This window comes from Nannobrachium achirus, assembly GCF_963921795.1.
Source record: "Nannobrachium achirus genome assembly, chromosome: 3".
Taxonomy (NCBI): domain Eukaryota; kingdom Metazoa; phylum Chordata; class Actinopteri; order Myctophiformes; family Myctophidae; genus Nannobrachium; species Nannobrachium achirus.
Genome location: NC_137812.1, coordinates 19,957,413 through 19,973,605, shown reverse-complemented (window position 1 = coordinate 19,973,605; position 16,193 = coordinate 19,957,413). Strand labels below are relative to the sequence as shown.

The window sequence follows — 16,193 nt, the reverse complement described above, 5'->3', positions numbered from 1 at the left end:
CAGTATGACATCACACCGTACACAAATGACCCTTATATAAGACCGGCATTATCTACCGACAGATTAGTAACAAGATGTCAAAATCGTCTAGGAAGGATGGTGTGAGTCATGCTGGTGATAAGCTATAAGCTTAGTTGATCCTGGCGATAAGGTCTGAGTCGAGGAATGCTCTCTTCCCTGGTATTTAACTTCTGTTGTACTTTAGACCTTTTTGAAACAAAGTAACAATACTACAAATGGCCGAAGTGACGTGCACATTTGAGCAAAAGTTCTCCTTCACTCCTCTAGAAAAGACCTTCTCCTTCCTACAAGACAAAGACACTTTACAATTATTCCTGAAATGGTCCATGTTGGGGAGGATATCGGCTCAGTGCTACAGCTTTGACCAGAGGTTCTACCCTTACAACAGCAAAGACTTCGCGGGGGACTTTTTCAAAGACCCCATCGTGGTGGCCAGCCTGAAGAAGATGGAGGCCGGAGCCTGGGTTCCCCTCGACGGCCCTGTGGTGTCCGTGGAGGTGGAGACGGTGCCGTGCACCAAGGTGTCCACGGAGCTGTTCGACCCGCTCTACGCCAGCGAGAACGTGAGGTCCTCTGGACACGTGCTCAAGTACTACCACGAGGTCTACCCCGACTACGACGAGCTCAGGTGGATGCTTGAGGACGAGGACAGCGAAAATTACCACATTGTCGGGCGAGAGGAGCGCGCCGAGTTCCTCTTCCGCCTCTTCAAGCACCTGTGTCTGGGAGGGGAGCTGTGCCAGTACGAAGACCTCATCTCTCCCTACATTGACACGGCAAAGCTCATCTACAAAGACCTCGTGAGCGTGAAGAAGGACCCGGACACCAAGGAAATCGGCGTCGCTTCCACGGTGCTCAAAGTCTGCGCTCACGACGCGTCCGGCCGCTGTTACCCGGCGAGACGAGACCAGGAGCAGACCTTTGCCTACATGATTTTGGACCCGTTCAAGCGGCACGTGTGTCTGTTCTACCATTGTTACGGGGTGGGAACTGTCACGCTGTGATGCGTGACAGGACCCAATGTTGATATCCAGTGCACTAGTCAATGTCAAAGATGGGAGAATGATGTCTGGTATAAGCCTGTTTCCTGTTTCCTAATGACTTTAACACTATATACTTGGTCGACTCGGGTCCCCCAGGCTCTATAATTGGTTCCCTCCTTTTTTCCTTTTTATACACCAAAGTTCATATTTTCATCCATGCTAAACCCTAAACCCCTAAACTTCTTTGCCGTTTTTACTATTTTGAAAAAACATTTTAAAATACTTCAAATAGCCAATGTACATCGACACGTTGTGAGCTTGTAGGTCAGCTATTTGAAATATTAAAAAAATATATATCTTTCAAAATAGTAAAAAATTGCAAAAGAGTTTAGGGATAAGGGGTAAGGACGAAAATAATGTAACATAAAATGAGCCTGTTGTTTGTGTGGTGTTGTTTGTTTGTTTGTTTGTTTGTTTAATGGCAGCCGTCTTGTCCATCTGTTCTGTGAGGTGTCACTACGTTCCCAGGGTCCTATGTTCTCCATCTCCTGTGTTCTAATCTACAACAGTGCCCAAGGCCCCCATCGGGGGATTTTCACTTCCATTTCACAGTAGGCCTACTTCGGCAGGACGATCCCAGTCCGCTTTCACCTGCAGTGCCACTGCCATATGGTACATACTTTTACATGTCTGTCTTTTGAGTCAAGGGAGGCCCATGCCAGTGTGAATTAGAGGTCTTCACGGGTCCAATTTGAACTACCCGAACCCAAAAGGACCCGGGGGAAATGGACCCGGACCCATATGGCCCCGTCTATCATTTGGAATTTGAGAACCGTTACCCGATCAGCCCCGAGACGTGATGGATCCGATCCGAACGGCCCCGCCTGTTATTAGAAAAATTGGATCCGAAACCCGAGCAGAACGGGAGATCCGAGACCCGAACCTGTCGCCCCGAAATGAAAGAATGCCAACGTTATTATATTAAGAGTTGTATCAGACATATTTCTTACCTAACGTCGCCACGGTGCTGCTGTTGCTGTCAGCGGCGCTGTGCCTCTCACCAAAAGATGATCTTTTCCCAGACCAGTAAGTCAATGCGGATAGTTTGTAAATACAAATAAATCCATGTTTTTATTCCTTCTTCTTTGGCTAGCCAATGCTAATGCTATCGTTTTCTGTCGCATGTGTTGTTCATTATATCTTTCTGCTTTGAGTGTCCATTTTGCTCTGCAGAGCATGACAACACGCAATGACAACTCCATTGTAAACCGTTAACCAAAACGTTACGTTAATATCTTTGATAATAATAACAATCCAACTGATACAGTCAGTGTTGTTGTGACTGAGTGAGTTATACTTCTCAGTTCTCACAACCAATGCAACAGATTACATGCTGCATCTTTAGTGCCATCGTGTGGCGTTATCTATTTGGTGCAGTTGTTGCGTTCGCTTTCACTTCAATCTCGGCCTGTCTCGGCTCCACTCGGGTAACAGGAGATACCCGGGGAACCGGGGCAGACGGCCCCGGCCCCGGCCCGCCCCGCGGTAAAAGCTCGAAAACGGCCCCGTTACCCGGCTCGGGGCGGTTCGGATCGCGGGTAATTTCGGATCTCGGGCAGGTCCGAAGACCTCTAGTGTGAATTTAGGTGTATCAATTAAATCACAAATGTTAATTCTTTAACTGTCTGTCTGTCTGTCTGTCTGTCTGTCTGTCTGTCTGTCTGTCTGTCTGTCTGTCTGTCTGTCCCTTTTATGAATGTCCATGTGTATGGATATCCCAGATATCCCTCATCAATTTAACATTGTAGTACTGATGTCATATGCTGGCCTTGGAGGCCAGTGTAGTTGAAGTACTCTGACTGTGTATAACTGCACAGTAGTTTTCTATAGTAATGTATTTAACTTTATATCTAATCAATTGCGCTCGAGCTGGGCTGAAACTGTGCCAAAATGTGGGATCATCAGTCATAGACATGCCATAAATGTGTCAGATCTATGTCATAGTCGACAACTGACGTCAAAGATGACTGATGTCAAAGGTTGGCCCCATCAACTTTTTAAAGTCCTTACCTGTTCGAACATATGTGCATAATTTAGAATATGGGGTGCATGTGCACATATTAGGATGATTTAAAGAAAGTAACTTTGTAGTAGAATTTTTTTGTGTTATCCTTTTAGCCTAAATGTCTTAATGTACCTTGTCCTGTTTAAATTTTATTGCAATTGGAAATTGCGAGTGTGGTTGCCGTGACACGAATCACACTTGCAAATGTCTCTGTATCTGTCTGTCTTTGTCCCCATTTGAGCGCTGCCAACCATTCCGTCCTTGTCCCTGTAAAGGCCCATTCCCACTGGGCCAGATAAACAGATGAAAAATATCTGTTTCCATTCAAGTGGATGGTAAGATACAGATAAAAAATGTCGGTCACAGATATTTTTTCTAGACATATTACTTTGCTTATTGTACTGATGTATTACCTGCTTACTGTGAGCTTTGGATTAAAAGTGTCTGCTAAATGCCTAAATTGTAAGTTGTAGACAAAAGTCATAGAAGTAATAGATTCTTATTTCTTTTAGATCATAACAAAATACCTTTCTGTTTGCCGCTGCCTTTTATTGAGTTATTCTTCTTTTTTTGTATTCTTTCTCTTCTGCACTGTAATTGTATGTATATATATATATATATATATATATATATATATATATATATATATCATTGCAATGTAGAAATGTAAAGCACATTGAATTGCCTTTCTGTTGAAAGGTGCTAGTATACAAATACATTTGCATTGCCTTTCCTTGCCTATATACAGGGCCGTAGCGCGCCTAATCGGCGCTCTAGGCGAGCTCTCTCGAATGCGCCCCCCACTACCGCGCGCGCTTTTTTGCGGGTTTTGCCGTGAATTTAGTCGGTTTTGGGTCGGTTTTGGGCTGGTTTGGGTCCACTCCCTCCATTTCGGCGCCCCCACGGCGCCCCCTCTAGGCTGGCGCTCTAGGCGACCGCCTAGTCCGCCTATAGCTAAAAACGGCCCTGCCTATATAGGCCAAACATGTATACAGTATATTGCTGTTGTCAACTGAGACCAATGACAGTACACCAGATGGAAATTACTTAGGTTGGTGTATAGCCCTCTCCCTTTTCATAGAGGAAATAAAAGACCCTTGGTCCAGGCAATACAAATAGTTTCTGATGACATTTCCTTGCCATTCAGTTGCTTAGTATTTTCCATGCATATAGTTTAACACTTTATTAACTTCAAGCACATCAAGCGGGTGCATCTGAGGCAGCAGGAAATGTTTGTGCTTGGCTTGTAGCCCTGCTCTCATACAGGATGGAGGAGGTAGACATTTCTAACCACATGAACCCTATGAGCATCCATATAAGGCGATTCAGCAAAAATAGGCAAACATTCGGGCAAAGATTCGCCAACAGTACATCAACATTGATTGATTGATTGATTGATTGATTGAGTGATTGATTGATTGATTGATTGAAGACTTTATTAGAGTTTGCATATATACAGTTTCATGACAGCAGAGTTCACTGGTACAAGGTCAACTAAAAGGATACCTCAAAAAATATTTTGGGCTTGATTAAATGAGGGTCCTTTTTTAACTCATAACATAGAATGACAGACAAATAAAACACACTTCTATGCAGAAGAAAAAGTGTTAAAACACAATGCAAAATAAATGGTTACAATAGAAAGGTCAGGGGGAGTTAAGGAAAGGCTTTGTTTTCTTTTACCAGTTTCTAGTAACAGTCGCCTCTAAGTGGCTTTTCAGTGCTGTTTAAAGGTAGGGATTTACACTCCTTTAAGGCCTTCGGTAGGGTGTTCCACATTTTAGCAGAGAAGTTCAGAACGCATTTTTTTTTGCCAAATCTGGGTTGGACGTGATCTGTGGAGCTGCCTCTGGTGTTGCCATTGTGAATATCCTAGAGGTGTAGTCAAGTGTATCTTGTACACCAGTTGTTCTCTGCCAACTACCGTGAGCCACCCCACGCTTAGAAAGTGACTAGCGGTAAGGTGAGCCCGAGATGGAATGTTAAGCAGAAGCCTAATTAGTTTGTTTGGAGCCTTGTTTTAGCCTTGTTTGGAGCCTTGTTTTTTTGGAGTCCACATATGCCATATGTGGACTCCACAAAACACAAAATAAAGGCGATGCACCACCAACACATTCACACAACTGCAAGACAACATCAAGACAACCACACTGGTCTTAAAATCATACAGTGTTTGTTTTTCCAATTGAACAAACTTTGACTCAAGTGGCCTTGTGTGTAATATGGAACATTAAACATTGTGTTACCATAGTACCAAGGCAGGCAGCTGCATACTTTCACTTTATACTGTAAGCAACAGTTTTCTTCTTTTGTTTGTTTTTCCAACCCCTCCCCCAAGCTTCAAAGTAATCTTTGAAACGTTCTACATTTGGCCCACCGGTGTAACTGGTATCAGATCTTATCCACTGACAGCATTTATAAGAAATGCTCTGACTTCTTAAGTTTCGTTTCTTAGGAAATGGCAGATCTCTGCCTCCTCCCACTGAAGGGATCCCAAAATGTAAGCCATAAAAGGATGGAGACAACAGACAACCAGAGTCAGTGAGCAGCTGGTCCTTTTTGGTGAAACTTCATAGCCTGTCTTTATCCTTCCTCTGTCTCTCCAGACCTACATCAGGATTTCAACACTGAAAGGTAGATACTGACAGACACCTTACACCTTACACAGTACACACCTGTACGGTAAACTTATATGCATCATAATCTGTATATGGACATGAACATATTCATAATGTCTTATAACAATAATATAACCACTATAATTAATACCGTAACTAATATCCTTGCCATGGATAATTGATTCCTTGGTACCTTCTTTCATATGGTTTGTGATTGTCTGGAAGTTTCCCCATTTTGGAATATAGTTTATATCGCTTTCATTACACCTTCCCCATCTGTATTCATTTAAAATGTTGTGTCCCAGCTATGCATATACACAGACGCATATTCTTTTGCTGGCTTTGACAGCAACAAAGAAGATGGTGGCAAGTAGCCTATAAGTGATGCTGCTAGCCCTGTGTCCATAATTGAGCAGTGCTAACGCTACTGTAGGTATTCATAGACACACACACACACACACACACACACACACACACACACACACACACACACACACACACACACTCAGAGGGAGAGATCTACAATAAAACAAACAATCAAACAGATCTAAGAAATGACATAAATACAAAATAACAACAATTAATAAGTAGTGAAAAGAGACGATCTACAAACTCTTGTGTGCTTGTAGTTCTGCTGTTTTCACTAGTTTGGGTCCCGGGCAAACGTCTAATCTCTCTTCTGGGTCTCAACCTGAAAAGTTTGGAAAACACTGTTCTAGACAGCTTTTTGCTAATTCTGTGTCTGTTGTATGATGGAGACATTAATTTACAAACAAACACAAAAAGTTGAACATGGACATACGGAGGCTTTTTGCCTGATAGCAATGACAAAATAAATGTATATTATTTTGAAACAAGTCTGCCTTGAATCCATATGTAAAACTTAAAGCAACTAGCTCTTACCCGTTCAAAGATATGAGCTCTGAAATGATGTGCAGTGTGTGGGTTATGGGATGTGCACTGTGCACACAGTATATGAGGGATGGAAAGTAACTTTAACTGGTGCTTGCATGATAATATGTAGGAGCATCAATGTAATAAATACCCGTTTCGTTTAATGGCTATAGAGATACTGTGTACCGATCTGCATGATTTTTGGACAACATCTGTAACAGGGCCAGACACCCCTCCCCCCCCAACCCCCCCACCCCGCCCGCCCGCCCACCCGCCTGCACACACACACACACACACACACACACACACACACACACACACACACACACACACACACACACACACACACACACACACACACACACAGAGCTGGTTAAACATGTTGCCTCATGCTAGATGCAGAATAGATATGCCTCATGCTAGATGCAGAATAGATATAGATACACCATAAAATGCTAATATACAGCATATGATTTGTGAAAGTGACAAACGGGCTTCACAGTTATATCAGGTGTGTTCATATGCTAATGGTGATGCGATTTCAGATCAATTCACAGACATTCACAAAATCATATGTTTGATGTGTTTCATCATTGTCCTATGAAGTGGTGAATACCAAACAACTAGCAAGATCCTGTATCCTGCATACCCTTTTCATTGTAATCTCACTGTACAGTGATAATAAATCAATAAACACTAGCCCTTACCCGTTCAAAGATATGAGCTCCAAAATGATGTGCAGTGTGTGGGTTATGGGATGTGCACTGTGCATACAGTATATGAGGGATGGAAAGTAACTTTAACTGGTGCTTGCATGATAATATGTAGGAGCATCAATGTAAGAAATACCCGTTTCGTTTAATGGCTAACCCCCCCCCCCCCCCCCCCCCCCCCCCCCGCCCGCCCGCCCGCCTGCACACACACTCCCCCCCCCCCCCCCCGTGTGTGTGTGTGTGTGTGTGTGTGTGGGTTTGTGTGTGATTGTGCATGGCCTGAACAACAGCGCCCCTCCCTTAACATGTGTGGTCACAAAAGGTACTGTAGGCTACACTGAGAAAAATGTCTCTTCCCATTTACAAAAAAAAATCCATGCAACCAATTGCATCACTGAATTATGTAAATTATACTAGAATATGTCTTGTATCAAATACTTAATTTGTTTAAGTAGCCAACTTATCTTCTCCAGTAAAATCTACAAGAGTTTTCAAGTAAATTTTAAGGCAGTAAAATCCATTAGAATTGTCCAGTAAATTCTACAATGTTTAAGTCACAGTAAATAATACAAGAAATTTCAAGTAAAGTCTGCATTCGTAAATTCTACAAGAATATTCAAGTAAAATCTACAAGTATAATAAAATGAATTAATTTTATATTAATATACATTTTAAAGAATAACTTATTTTTTTAAATTGTAATTATATGCCATTTCTGAAAATACTGTAAATGCTTATATTGTCTTATGAACACCACCAGAATGAGTCAGGTTTAATAACATTTATTCCGAACCATCAGGACAGCTATACAGTGCAGAACTCTGCTTTGTTAAAGCAAAAAAAAAAAAAAATACATTCAAGTGAAAATATATATTTGAGATGCTTTACACATCAGTGCAACGAGTGCATAAACAATAAAATATAGGAACAAACAATTATATTCAAACTTAAAGTGCAGCCACAAATTAATAAAAATAAAATAGAGATTGTGCAACTGTAATGCAAATGGAAAAGTTGCATTGGCTGATATCTGCATTTTTTTTTAGAACAAGCAACAGCTGCCTTAAAATGATAAAATATTGGTCAATGAGGTAATGGAGTCAGCCTTCAGGCTAGCCTCCATGAAAAAAATTAGGCCCTACTGACCTTTAGATGCATGTGGATATGTTGGAACTAGCCCTGGGGGCAAGCCTCCAAGAAAAAATTAGGCCCTACTGACCTTTAGAAGATGAGAAAACAATAGGCCCTACTGACCTTTAGCAATGAAATGTTGGAACTAGCCCTGAGGGCTAGCCTCCATGAAAAAATTAGGCCCTACTGACCTTAAGAACACTTAGAAATAGATTTGGAACTATAGCCCTGACGGCTGGCCTAGTCCTTTAATTTGAGATTTAAATCATAGACCTTGGAAGACACATTCTTCTTTGCGTCCAGCTCCAGAAAGATCTTCTGGAAGACCTCGAACGTGAACTTCAACTGCTTCGGGTAACTGAGTTCCAACGCGTACATGAGGCCCATCAGGCATGTGCACGCCGTTGTCACGTCATTGACGAAGAGGACCTCTGCTCCCTCGATGGCGATACCCGCCGATTTGTCTCTACCGTCTGCGCCCCGGCTGACAACAAAGATCTTCAGAATCATCTTATCGACGGCCTCCCGGACCTCGGCAGCATCGTTGTCATCGAATACTTGTGAAATAGAGACAACCGTGAGAATGTGCTAATATGAAGGAGCACTTGTCATCACAGACAGACAGACAGACAGACAGACAGACAGACAGACAGACAGACAGACAGACAGACAGACAGACAAGGGGGAAATTCAGTTGCTCAGAGGCAGCACAGCAGTTTAAGGTTACAAGTTACAAAGAAGTAAGAAAAAGAAAAAGAGTACTGTTGTGTACAGTCCAAAGAGCAAAGGGTCATCACTGTAATGGCATTTAAAGCACACTTAAACTTGGTAGAAGTTTTGGTTTTGACTTAACTTGCCCTATTTTCACTTATTTCAAATGTCTTTAAATAATGGAGAGTGACAAGAGCCAGGCCTGCGAGGTGAATGAGCGTTGGCTTGTGCCTGGTGTCTGGATCTATCATGGTTGGCCAATAAGAGCTACATGCGACACTTCAGCCTAGACATAGGGCTCAGTAATCAATAGAAAAAAAGTCATTTTGGGAGTGAACTACTCCTTTAACCCATTTAGGCCTAGAATTATTTAATGCTTTAACTATTGAAAAATAGCAGATCTACAAGCTCGCAGCGCGGCACTCTGTACCGCACTGTGAGCTTGTATATCAAGATTTTTGAATATATCTATTTAAAAGCGAACATTTGTAACTCAAATTTGCTTCTGGGGGTCACTGGAACAACATATTTTGAGATGGGAGTCTGCGGCCAAATACCTGTAATTTTGGGGGTCCTTGACAAGAAAAGGTTTGAGCACCACTGATTTAGAGGAAGGTTTTAGAAGTTGGGTCAAAGATCGGGTCAAAGATATTCAAAGACTCGCACACATTTTCCCGATTTTTCAAAAATAGCAGATTACAATCTTGTATATCTGAGCTTGTATATCTTCTATTTTTCAATAGTTAAAGCATAAAATAATGGTTAAAGTGGTTCAAATCTAACAACTCAGGCACGTTCCTGGACTTTGAGGGTTAAGGGAGCAAACATACATTTTTAACCTGGTCTTATTTGCTATGAGAATTACAAAAGTGTCAAGGGGCCACGGGCCAGTTGATAAAATGACAAACTTGATAGCTTTACTTCCACATAACTTAAGACAAGTGCAATGTGCATTATTTTATGGCTTTCATTTATATTCTGTCAGTGACACAATTTGTAATCAAAGTAATTTGCAACATTTTCTCTTTTTAATAATTCTGTGCAATTAGCATATTCCACACAAACACTAAACAAACTAATGTAATTTGTCAGCTATTTGTCTGGGTTGATATCGTTCTGTTTTGCCATTATTTCTGGAACGCAAGGTCCAATCTGCTCAGTTTAAAGCTTGTTGATGCGTGACTTCAAGGACATTAAAGGGTGGGCCAGTCAAAATTGTGCTGCAGGAGTTGTCCGCGGGCCTGAGTTTGAGTATCGCTGGGCTAGGCCTTTAAACCATCGAGTTTTTTTTTACCCTGTAGTCCTTGAACAACTCCTCCGTCTTCTCCCCAAGGAACAGAATGAGGCCTCTGATAACCGTTTCCCTGCGAGACTCAATGCTGTGGTCCTACAAACACATGAAATGAGAATGTACAGACATCAGAACCAGAGTACTGACATCAGAACCCAGAAGTGCAGACACCATAAATACATGATACAAATAACCACTACACTATTGCAAGTACTTGCCCTATCCAACACCTCAAGTGTCCGCCGAGTTTCTTTCCAACAGCTCCCCCCTTACTCCTGAAAAGACTCAGTAGCTTTGGTGTGTATAGGTCCAAGTTCCTCAAGAATGTTGACTGCAGAGGTTTGAGGGTGATCCTCCGGAACTCTTCCTCGATCTGAAGATGGAGAAAGACAAATCAATTAGAAACTGGCCAAGGAAAACAAGCAAGACATAGGAACCAAATGAACCCAAAAGGTCCCTTGGTTCCATTAGAACAGAGTCAGCAGTCAGCGTTAAACTGATCAGCCATTTCCACTATCAATGTTCTTTTGAAGTTGTCAAATATGTCAGTAATTTCTTTTTATATTTAGGTTATGTGCAACTTCAAAGCCTAAAAGCCAAACAGATGTAATTTCGTGACAGCCCTACATTAAAGTCAAACGGTTGTGTTAGAGTACGTGTGCTAGGCTTCTGTTGTACCTGTCTGGTGACCGCGACTGCGACTGGATGGGTGGTGCCCTGGCTGTCTCTAAGGGGACCACAGGGAGACCGGGTGGCTTCAGCGATCTGGGTGGACAGAGTAAAATCATACATACTTTGTTAAACCTCATGACATCTGGGCAAAGAGTTTTGCAAAGAGGATTCCCACTGAGGACTCTGTGGTTCCTTTAGGGGTCTAAATTGTTCCATACAAGTCTGTAACTCTGACAGTGTTCAAATGGAACCAAATGAACCCAAAAGGTCCCTTGGGTTCCATTAGAACAGAGTCAGCAGTCAGCGTTAAACTGATCAGCCATTTCCACTATCAATGTTCTTTTGGAAGTTGTCAAATATGTCAGTAATTTCTTTTTATATTTAGGTTATGTGCAACTTCAAAGCCTAAAAGCCAAACAGATGTAATTTCGTGACAGCCCTACATTAAAGTCAAACGGTTGTGTTAGAGTACGTGTGCTAGGCTTCTGTTGTACCTGTCTGGTGACCGCGGACTGCGACTGATGGGTGGTGCCCTGGCTGTCTCTAAGGGGACCACAGGAGACCGGGTGGGCTTCAGCGATCTGGGTGGACAGAGTAAAATCATACATACTTTGTTAAACCTCATGACATCTGGGCAAAGAGTTTTGAACACAGAAAGTGGTTCTCAAAGAGGATTCCACTGAGGACTCTGTGTGTTCCTTTAGGGGGTCTAAATTGTTCCATACAAGTCTGTAACTCTGACAGTGTTCAAATGGAACCAATGAACCCAAAAGGTCCCTTGGGTTCCATTAGAACAGAGTCAGCAGTCAGCGTTAAACTGATCAGCCATTTCCACTATCAATGTTCTTTTTGAAGTTGTCAAATATGTCAGTAATTTCTTTTTATATTTAGGTTATGTGCAACTTCAAAGCCTAAAAGCCAAACAGATGTAATTTCGTGACAGCCCTACATTAAAGTCAAACGGTTGTGTTAGAGTACGTGTGCTAGGCTTCTGTTGTACCCGTCTCTGGTGACCGTGGACTGCGACTGGATGGGTGGTGCCCTGGCTGTCTCTAAGGGGACCACAGGGAGACCGGGTGGGCTTCAGCGATCTGGGTGGACAGAGTAAAATCATACATACTTCGTTAAACCTCATGACTGGCCATTCTGGGCAAAGATTTCAACACAAGGGTGAGAAAAGGGTGCACTAAACTAGGATGGCTTCAAATGAAAAGGTTTGAGCACCACTAACAAGTCTCTCAAGAACAGACTAACTGAGCTCCATTTAAGTGAAAAGGACCTTTTCTTTGACGATGGCTGGCCAGATTGCTGACATAGAAACATAGGTTTTTCAAAAAACCTTAGAAGGATTCAAAAGACACTTATGGAACCGGGTCAAAATTCAAATTTTTACAATTTTTCAAAAATAGCAGATCTACAAGCTCGCAGCGTGGCAGTCGGTGCCACACTGTGAGCCTGTATCTGCTATTTTACAATAGTTAAAGCATAAAATAATGATACACAAGAATGTGTACCCGTTCTAAGTGGGTTAAATGCTTTTACAATTATCAGAAATATGAACATAAACACATGTTTTAAAATGACATCATACATAGTTAGTTATCAATGGATGAGAATAGAGAATACAATCAATTAGAAATACATATCCTCAACCCCCTAACCAGCATATTCAAGGCTTTCCAACGTTGTCCTTCACACCCATGTTGAGCAACACAGGTGTTTCAATTTGTCTGAATGGCATAGAACCCATGTTCTAAAAATATGCCAATATCTATACCTGTGTTGGTCCTCAACATGGCCTGTAGGACTACAAATGCAACCCATGAATTAGTACATTTGAAGCCCAATAGCCTACAAACAGTATGCATGCCTCCCACAGAGGTAAATCTATAATTCTGGGGTGAAAGTGGTCGCAATACAAGCACTACAGACACTCACTTTTACCCCTGCTTAAATGTATTGTTCTAATAACGTGGGTCACGCTGTGTTAGTGTTTGTGTAGTTATTATGGGATGCTGACATTACGTGCAAAGCGCGGGCTAGACAAGGAAGTATTGTGACAAGAGAATGAAGTTAGTGCATGTTCTGACTGACTTTGAAACACGTGCGTGTCCAGTCTTTTCCACACACACAACAGTATATCATACACTTCCCAAATCTTTGGTTAAACTCACAGACCATTACATTCCACGAAGAAATCGTTTTTAAGACACGAAAAAAAAGAATACACACCCACGCTGCGTGACATTATAAGTCACACTTACATAACACAAGGCATGGGATTTAGGCGCAAAAACTACAAAGTAATTAACTTACCCTCGTCAAAAACAATTCAACGTTATACCCACAGCAAAACAATGACATTTAGACGACTCTTGTCGACACTATGCCTGGTTATAGAACCAAATTCAGCCGCGGTGCAATCATTTGACTCGACTACAAGCTGCTCGCTTGCGTTGACTTTTCTTCTAATAGCTAGAACATGCCACCGCTGTTTCCAGAAAAAAACTATCCTAAAAACACTCGCGGAACTGAACCTCAATCAAATGCAAAGCTTGTAAGCTAATTTAATCCTTACCTTGTAGTTATAAAACGCATGCAGTAGCTCTGTCGAGGTGTAATGGCGATCGCGCAGTCCTCTCATTCTTCTCTCCAGTCCAAACTTTTTGGAAGGGGCGTGACTTCTTGAGAAGCAGTTGGAGATCACGTGTTTCAGGGTCGTAAATTATACAAACGTTCATTTGGCCTTAGAAATTAATATGTTTTGATTGTTAGTTTGGCTGTAGATATTACAACATTGTATTAGTTGAGTTTGTGTACTGAACAAGATTGGTTGGTTTTAAGTAAATAAATATATTTGAGGAATAAATGCACCCTTTCTTGTATTTTCAACAAGTGGTAATTCACATAATACTGGACATATTATGTAAACGAACAAACTTGATTTGTTATTGTAACTTTTAAAATATTTAATTATGTTACATCTACTGGACATCAGGATCATTTTTTTCAGTGTAAATAGATATAGATACACCATAAAAATGCTATTATACAGCATACGATTTGTGAAAGTGACAAACGGGCTTCACAGTTATGTCAGGTGTGTTCATATGCTGATGGTGATGCGATTTCAGATCAATTGCTCCAGCCACCGAGGAGAAACGCTGTTTCATACAGACAGACACTCACTCACTCAGACAGACATTCGCAAAATTATAGTATAGATTTTATATGTAAGAAACCATATTTGACACAAATCTAAAAGTGTTACATTGCATAAAAGTAAAGAAAAAATATTAAATTAAACCAGTAAGACTCCCTAATCGGGAGATAAGCGACCGTAGGTGGCTTATCTCCAAAAATAGGGCATTTGTTTTTCCAAAATCTTCCTGATCCATGTTGATGACATGAGTGTAGACATGCTGTGTAGTGATATTCGTGATTTGAGGGCAAAAACTGTAGGAGCAGTGTCCGAAAATGTGTTTTAAAAATCGGCCTGAAGGTGGCGCTACAATAGGGCCATGTGAGAAATGAGGGGTGGGGTCTCCGCGTTGCCTTGGCGGACGAATAGGTACCGGCCCCGGCTCTCCCGGATGCTCCTAGCCCGAGTTACGGCATTTTATGTGCGCTGCAGTGGCAGGGGGTCCTCCACTGGGGGCGCCACCACTTTTGCATCCGTTCTGGAGCACCAGGAGTCGGTGGTCCCCGGGAATTCCCCGTGAGCAGCCCCGTTGGGGTGGTCATTTGGTCAATTTTGCACATTTGGTCATTTTTTACATCTGGGGGTACCCCAGGGACCTGGGGGTCCCTGGGGCTCCGGGGGTCCTTGGAGGTTGTAGTTTGGCAGGCAAGGAGTGTGTGTGTAAAATCTGGCATGGATCGGGTCAACGGGTGCGGAGATATAAGCAGGGAAAAAGTGTGACGTGTGACGTGTGAGCACATTTGGTCATTTTTTACATCCTTGTGTGTCAAGGAGGGGCCATTTCAGTATCATACAGATGCAAGAGTGTATGGCTGCAGGCATGGAGACACCTCCCTCAGCAGATCTTTCTTGTCAGATCTTTCGTCTCAGGTACAACGGCAAGTCTACAGGGTCAACAATCTTACTGCTCCCAGTGGCAGCCTTAGCGCCAGGCGGAGCCGCTCGAGTGTCCACGACACTGCAAGCGGAGCGAAGGCCAGCGGACCTTGGTCCTGCTCTTCGCCCCCGAGCGCCGCAGGCGCGAGTGGCCGCGAAGAGCGGGCCAGGGCCGCGCGGCCGGCGGAGCGCCGCGCGAGTTACGAAGCCGTGGTGAATGCAATCGTTATATTTATGCCCAGGCCGTAAGGCCTGGGCAAGCGCACGATAAACGCCCTGTCAAGTCACTACAACGTCTGCACACGTCACCGAAGCACTAGGGGGCAGTAGAGTCAAGTAGTTGGGTCTACCGACCAGCAAGCTGCAGCGGTACTTCCGTTCTGAGACGAAAGATCTGACAAGAAAGATCTGCTGAGGGAGGTGTCTCCATGCCTGCAGCCATACCCATCTCTACAGATGTGTGGCAAAACTGCTGCTCTTAAAATGGCATCAATGGAGTGGGCAACTTTGATAATAGAGAGGCCGACTATACAGTATTTCCATGCTCACTCCAGAGGGCCACATACCGTACTGTACTGTATACTGTCGGGCAGAACCTGTTATCTCCATATTTCTGCATGAGGGTCTATCTATGTATTTATACTGTATCTATTGTAGCTACCATTACTCTCTAACTTCCTTTAATTACTTATCCCACTGATCTCTCCCTGCTCTCCAAACACAGTTAAAGAACCACCACAACAATCAGCAGGATCGTCTCATCATCAGGCCTCCTTTTCCTGTCTTCAGGTGAGTCACATGAAGTAAAGTATGTAGCCTACTGTATGTACAAGTGAAGTATGTATCTATGCATGTGCAAGTGAAGTACCGATAATATGTATGTATACTTCTATACATACATGTACTATGCATACATGTTGACTTTTCTATGAATAGTCAACTTATATACAAGTTGACTATTCAATTTTTGCCTAAACGACTTCTCATACATCTCAGCCAAGTTGTACCATATACCA

General features: G+C 42.6%; 1 protein-coding gene across 1 annotated transcript; it reads left to right on the top strand.

Annotated features, from left to right (window-relative positions):
• Positions 1 to 236: 236 nt before the first annotated feature.
• On the top strand, positions 237 to 1,025 carry LOC308282083 (cilia- and flagella-associated protein 300-like; the record flags this gene model as incomplete). The annotated part of the gene is made up of 1 exon (XM_080722427.1): positions 237 to 1,025. One exon carries the CDS (start codon positions 237 to 239, stop codon positions 1,023 to 1,025), a length of 789 nt encoding a protein of 262 aa, XP_080578553.1.
• Positions 1,026 to 16,193: the final 15,168 nt, after the last annotated feature.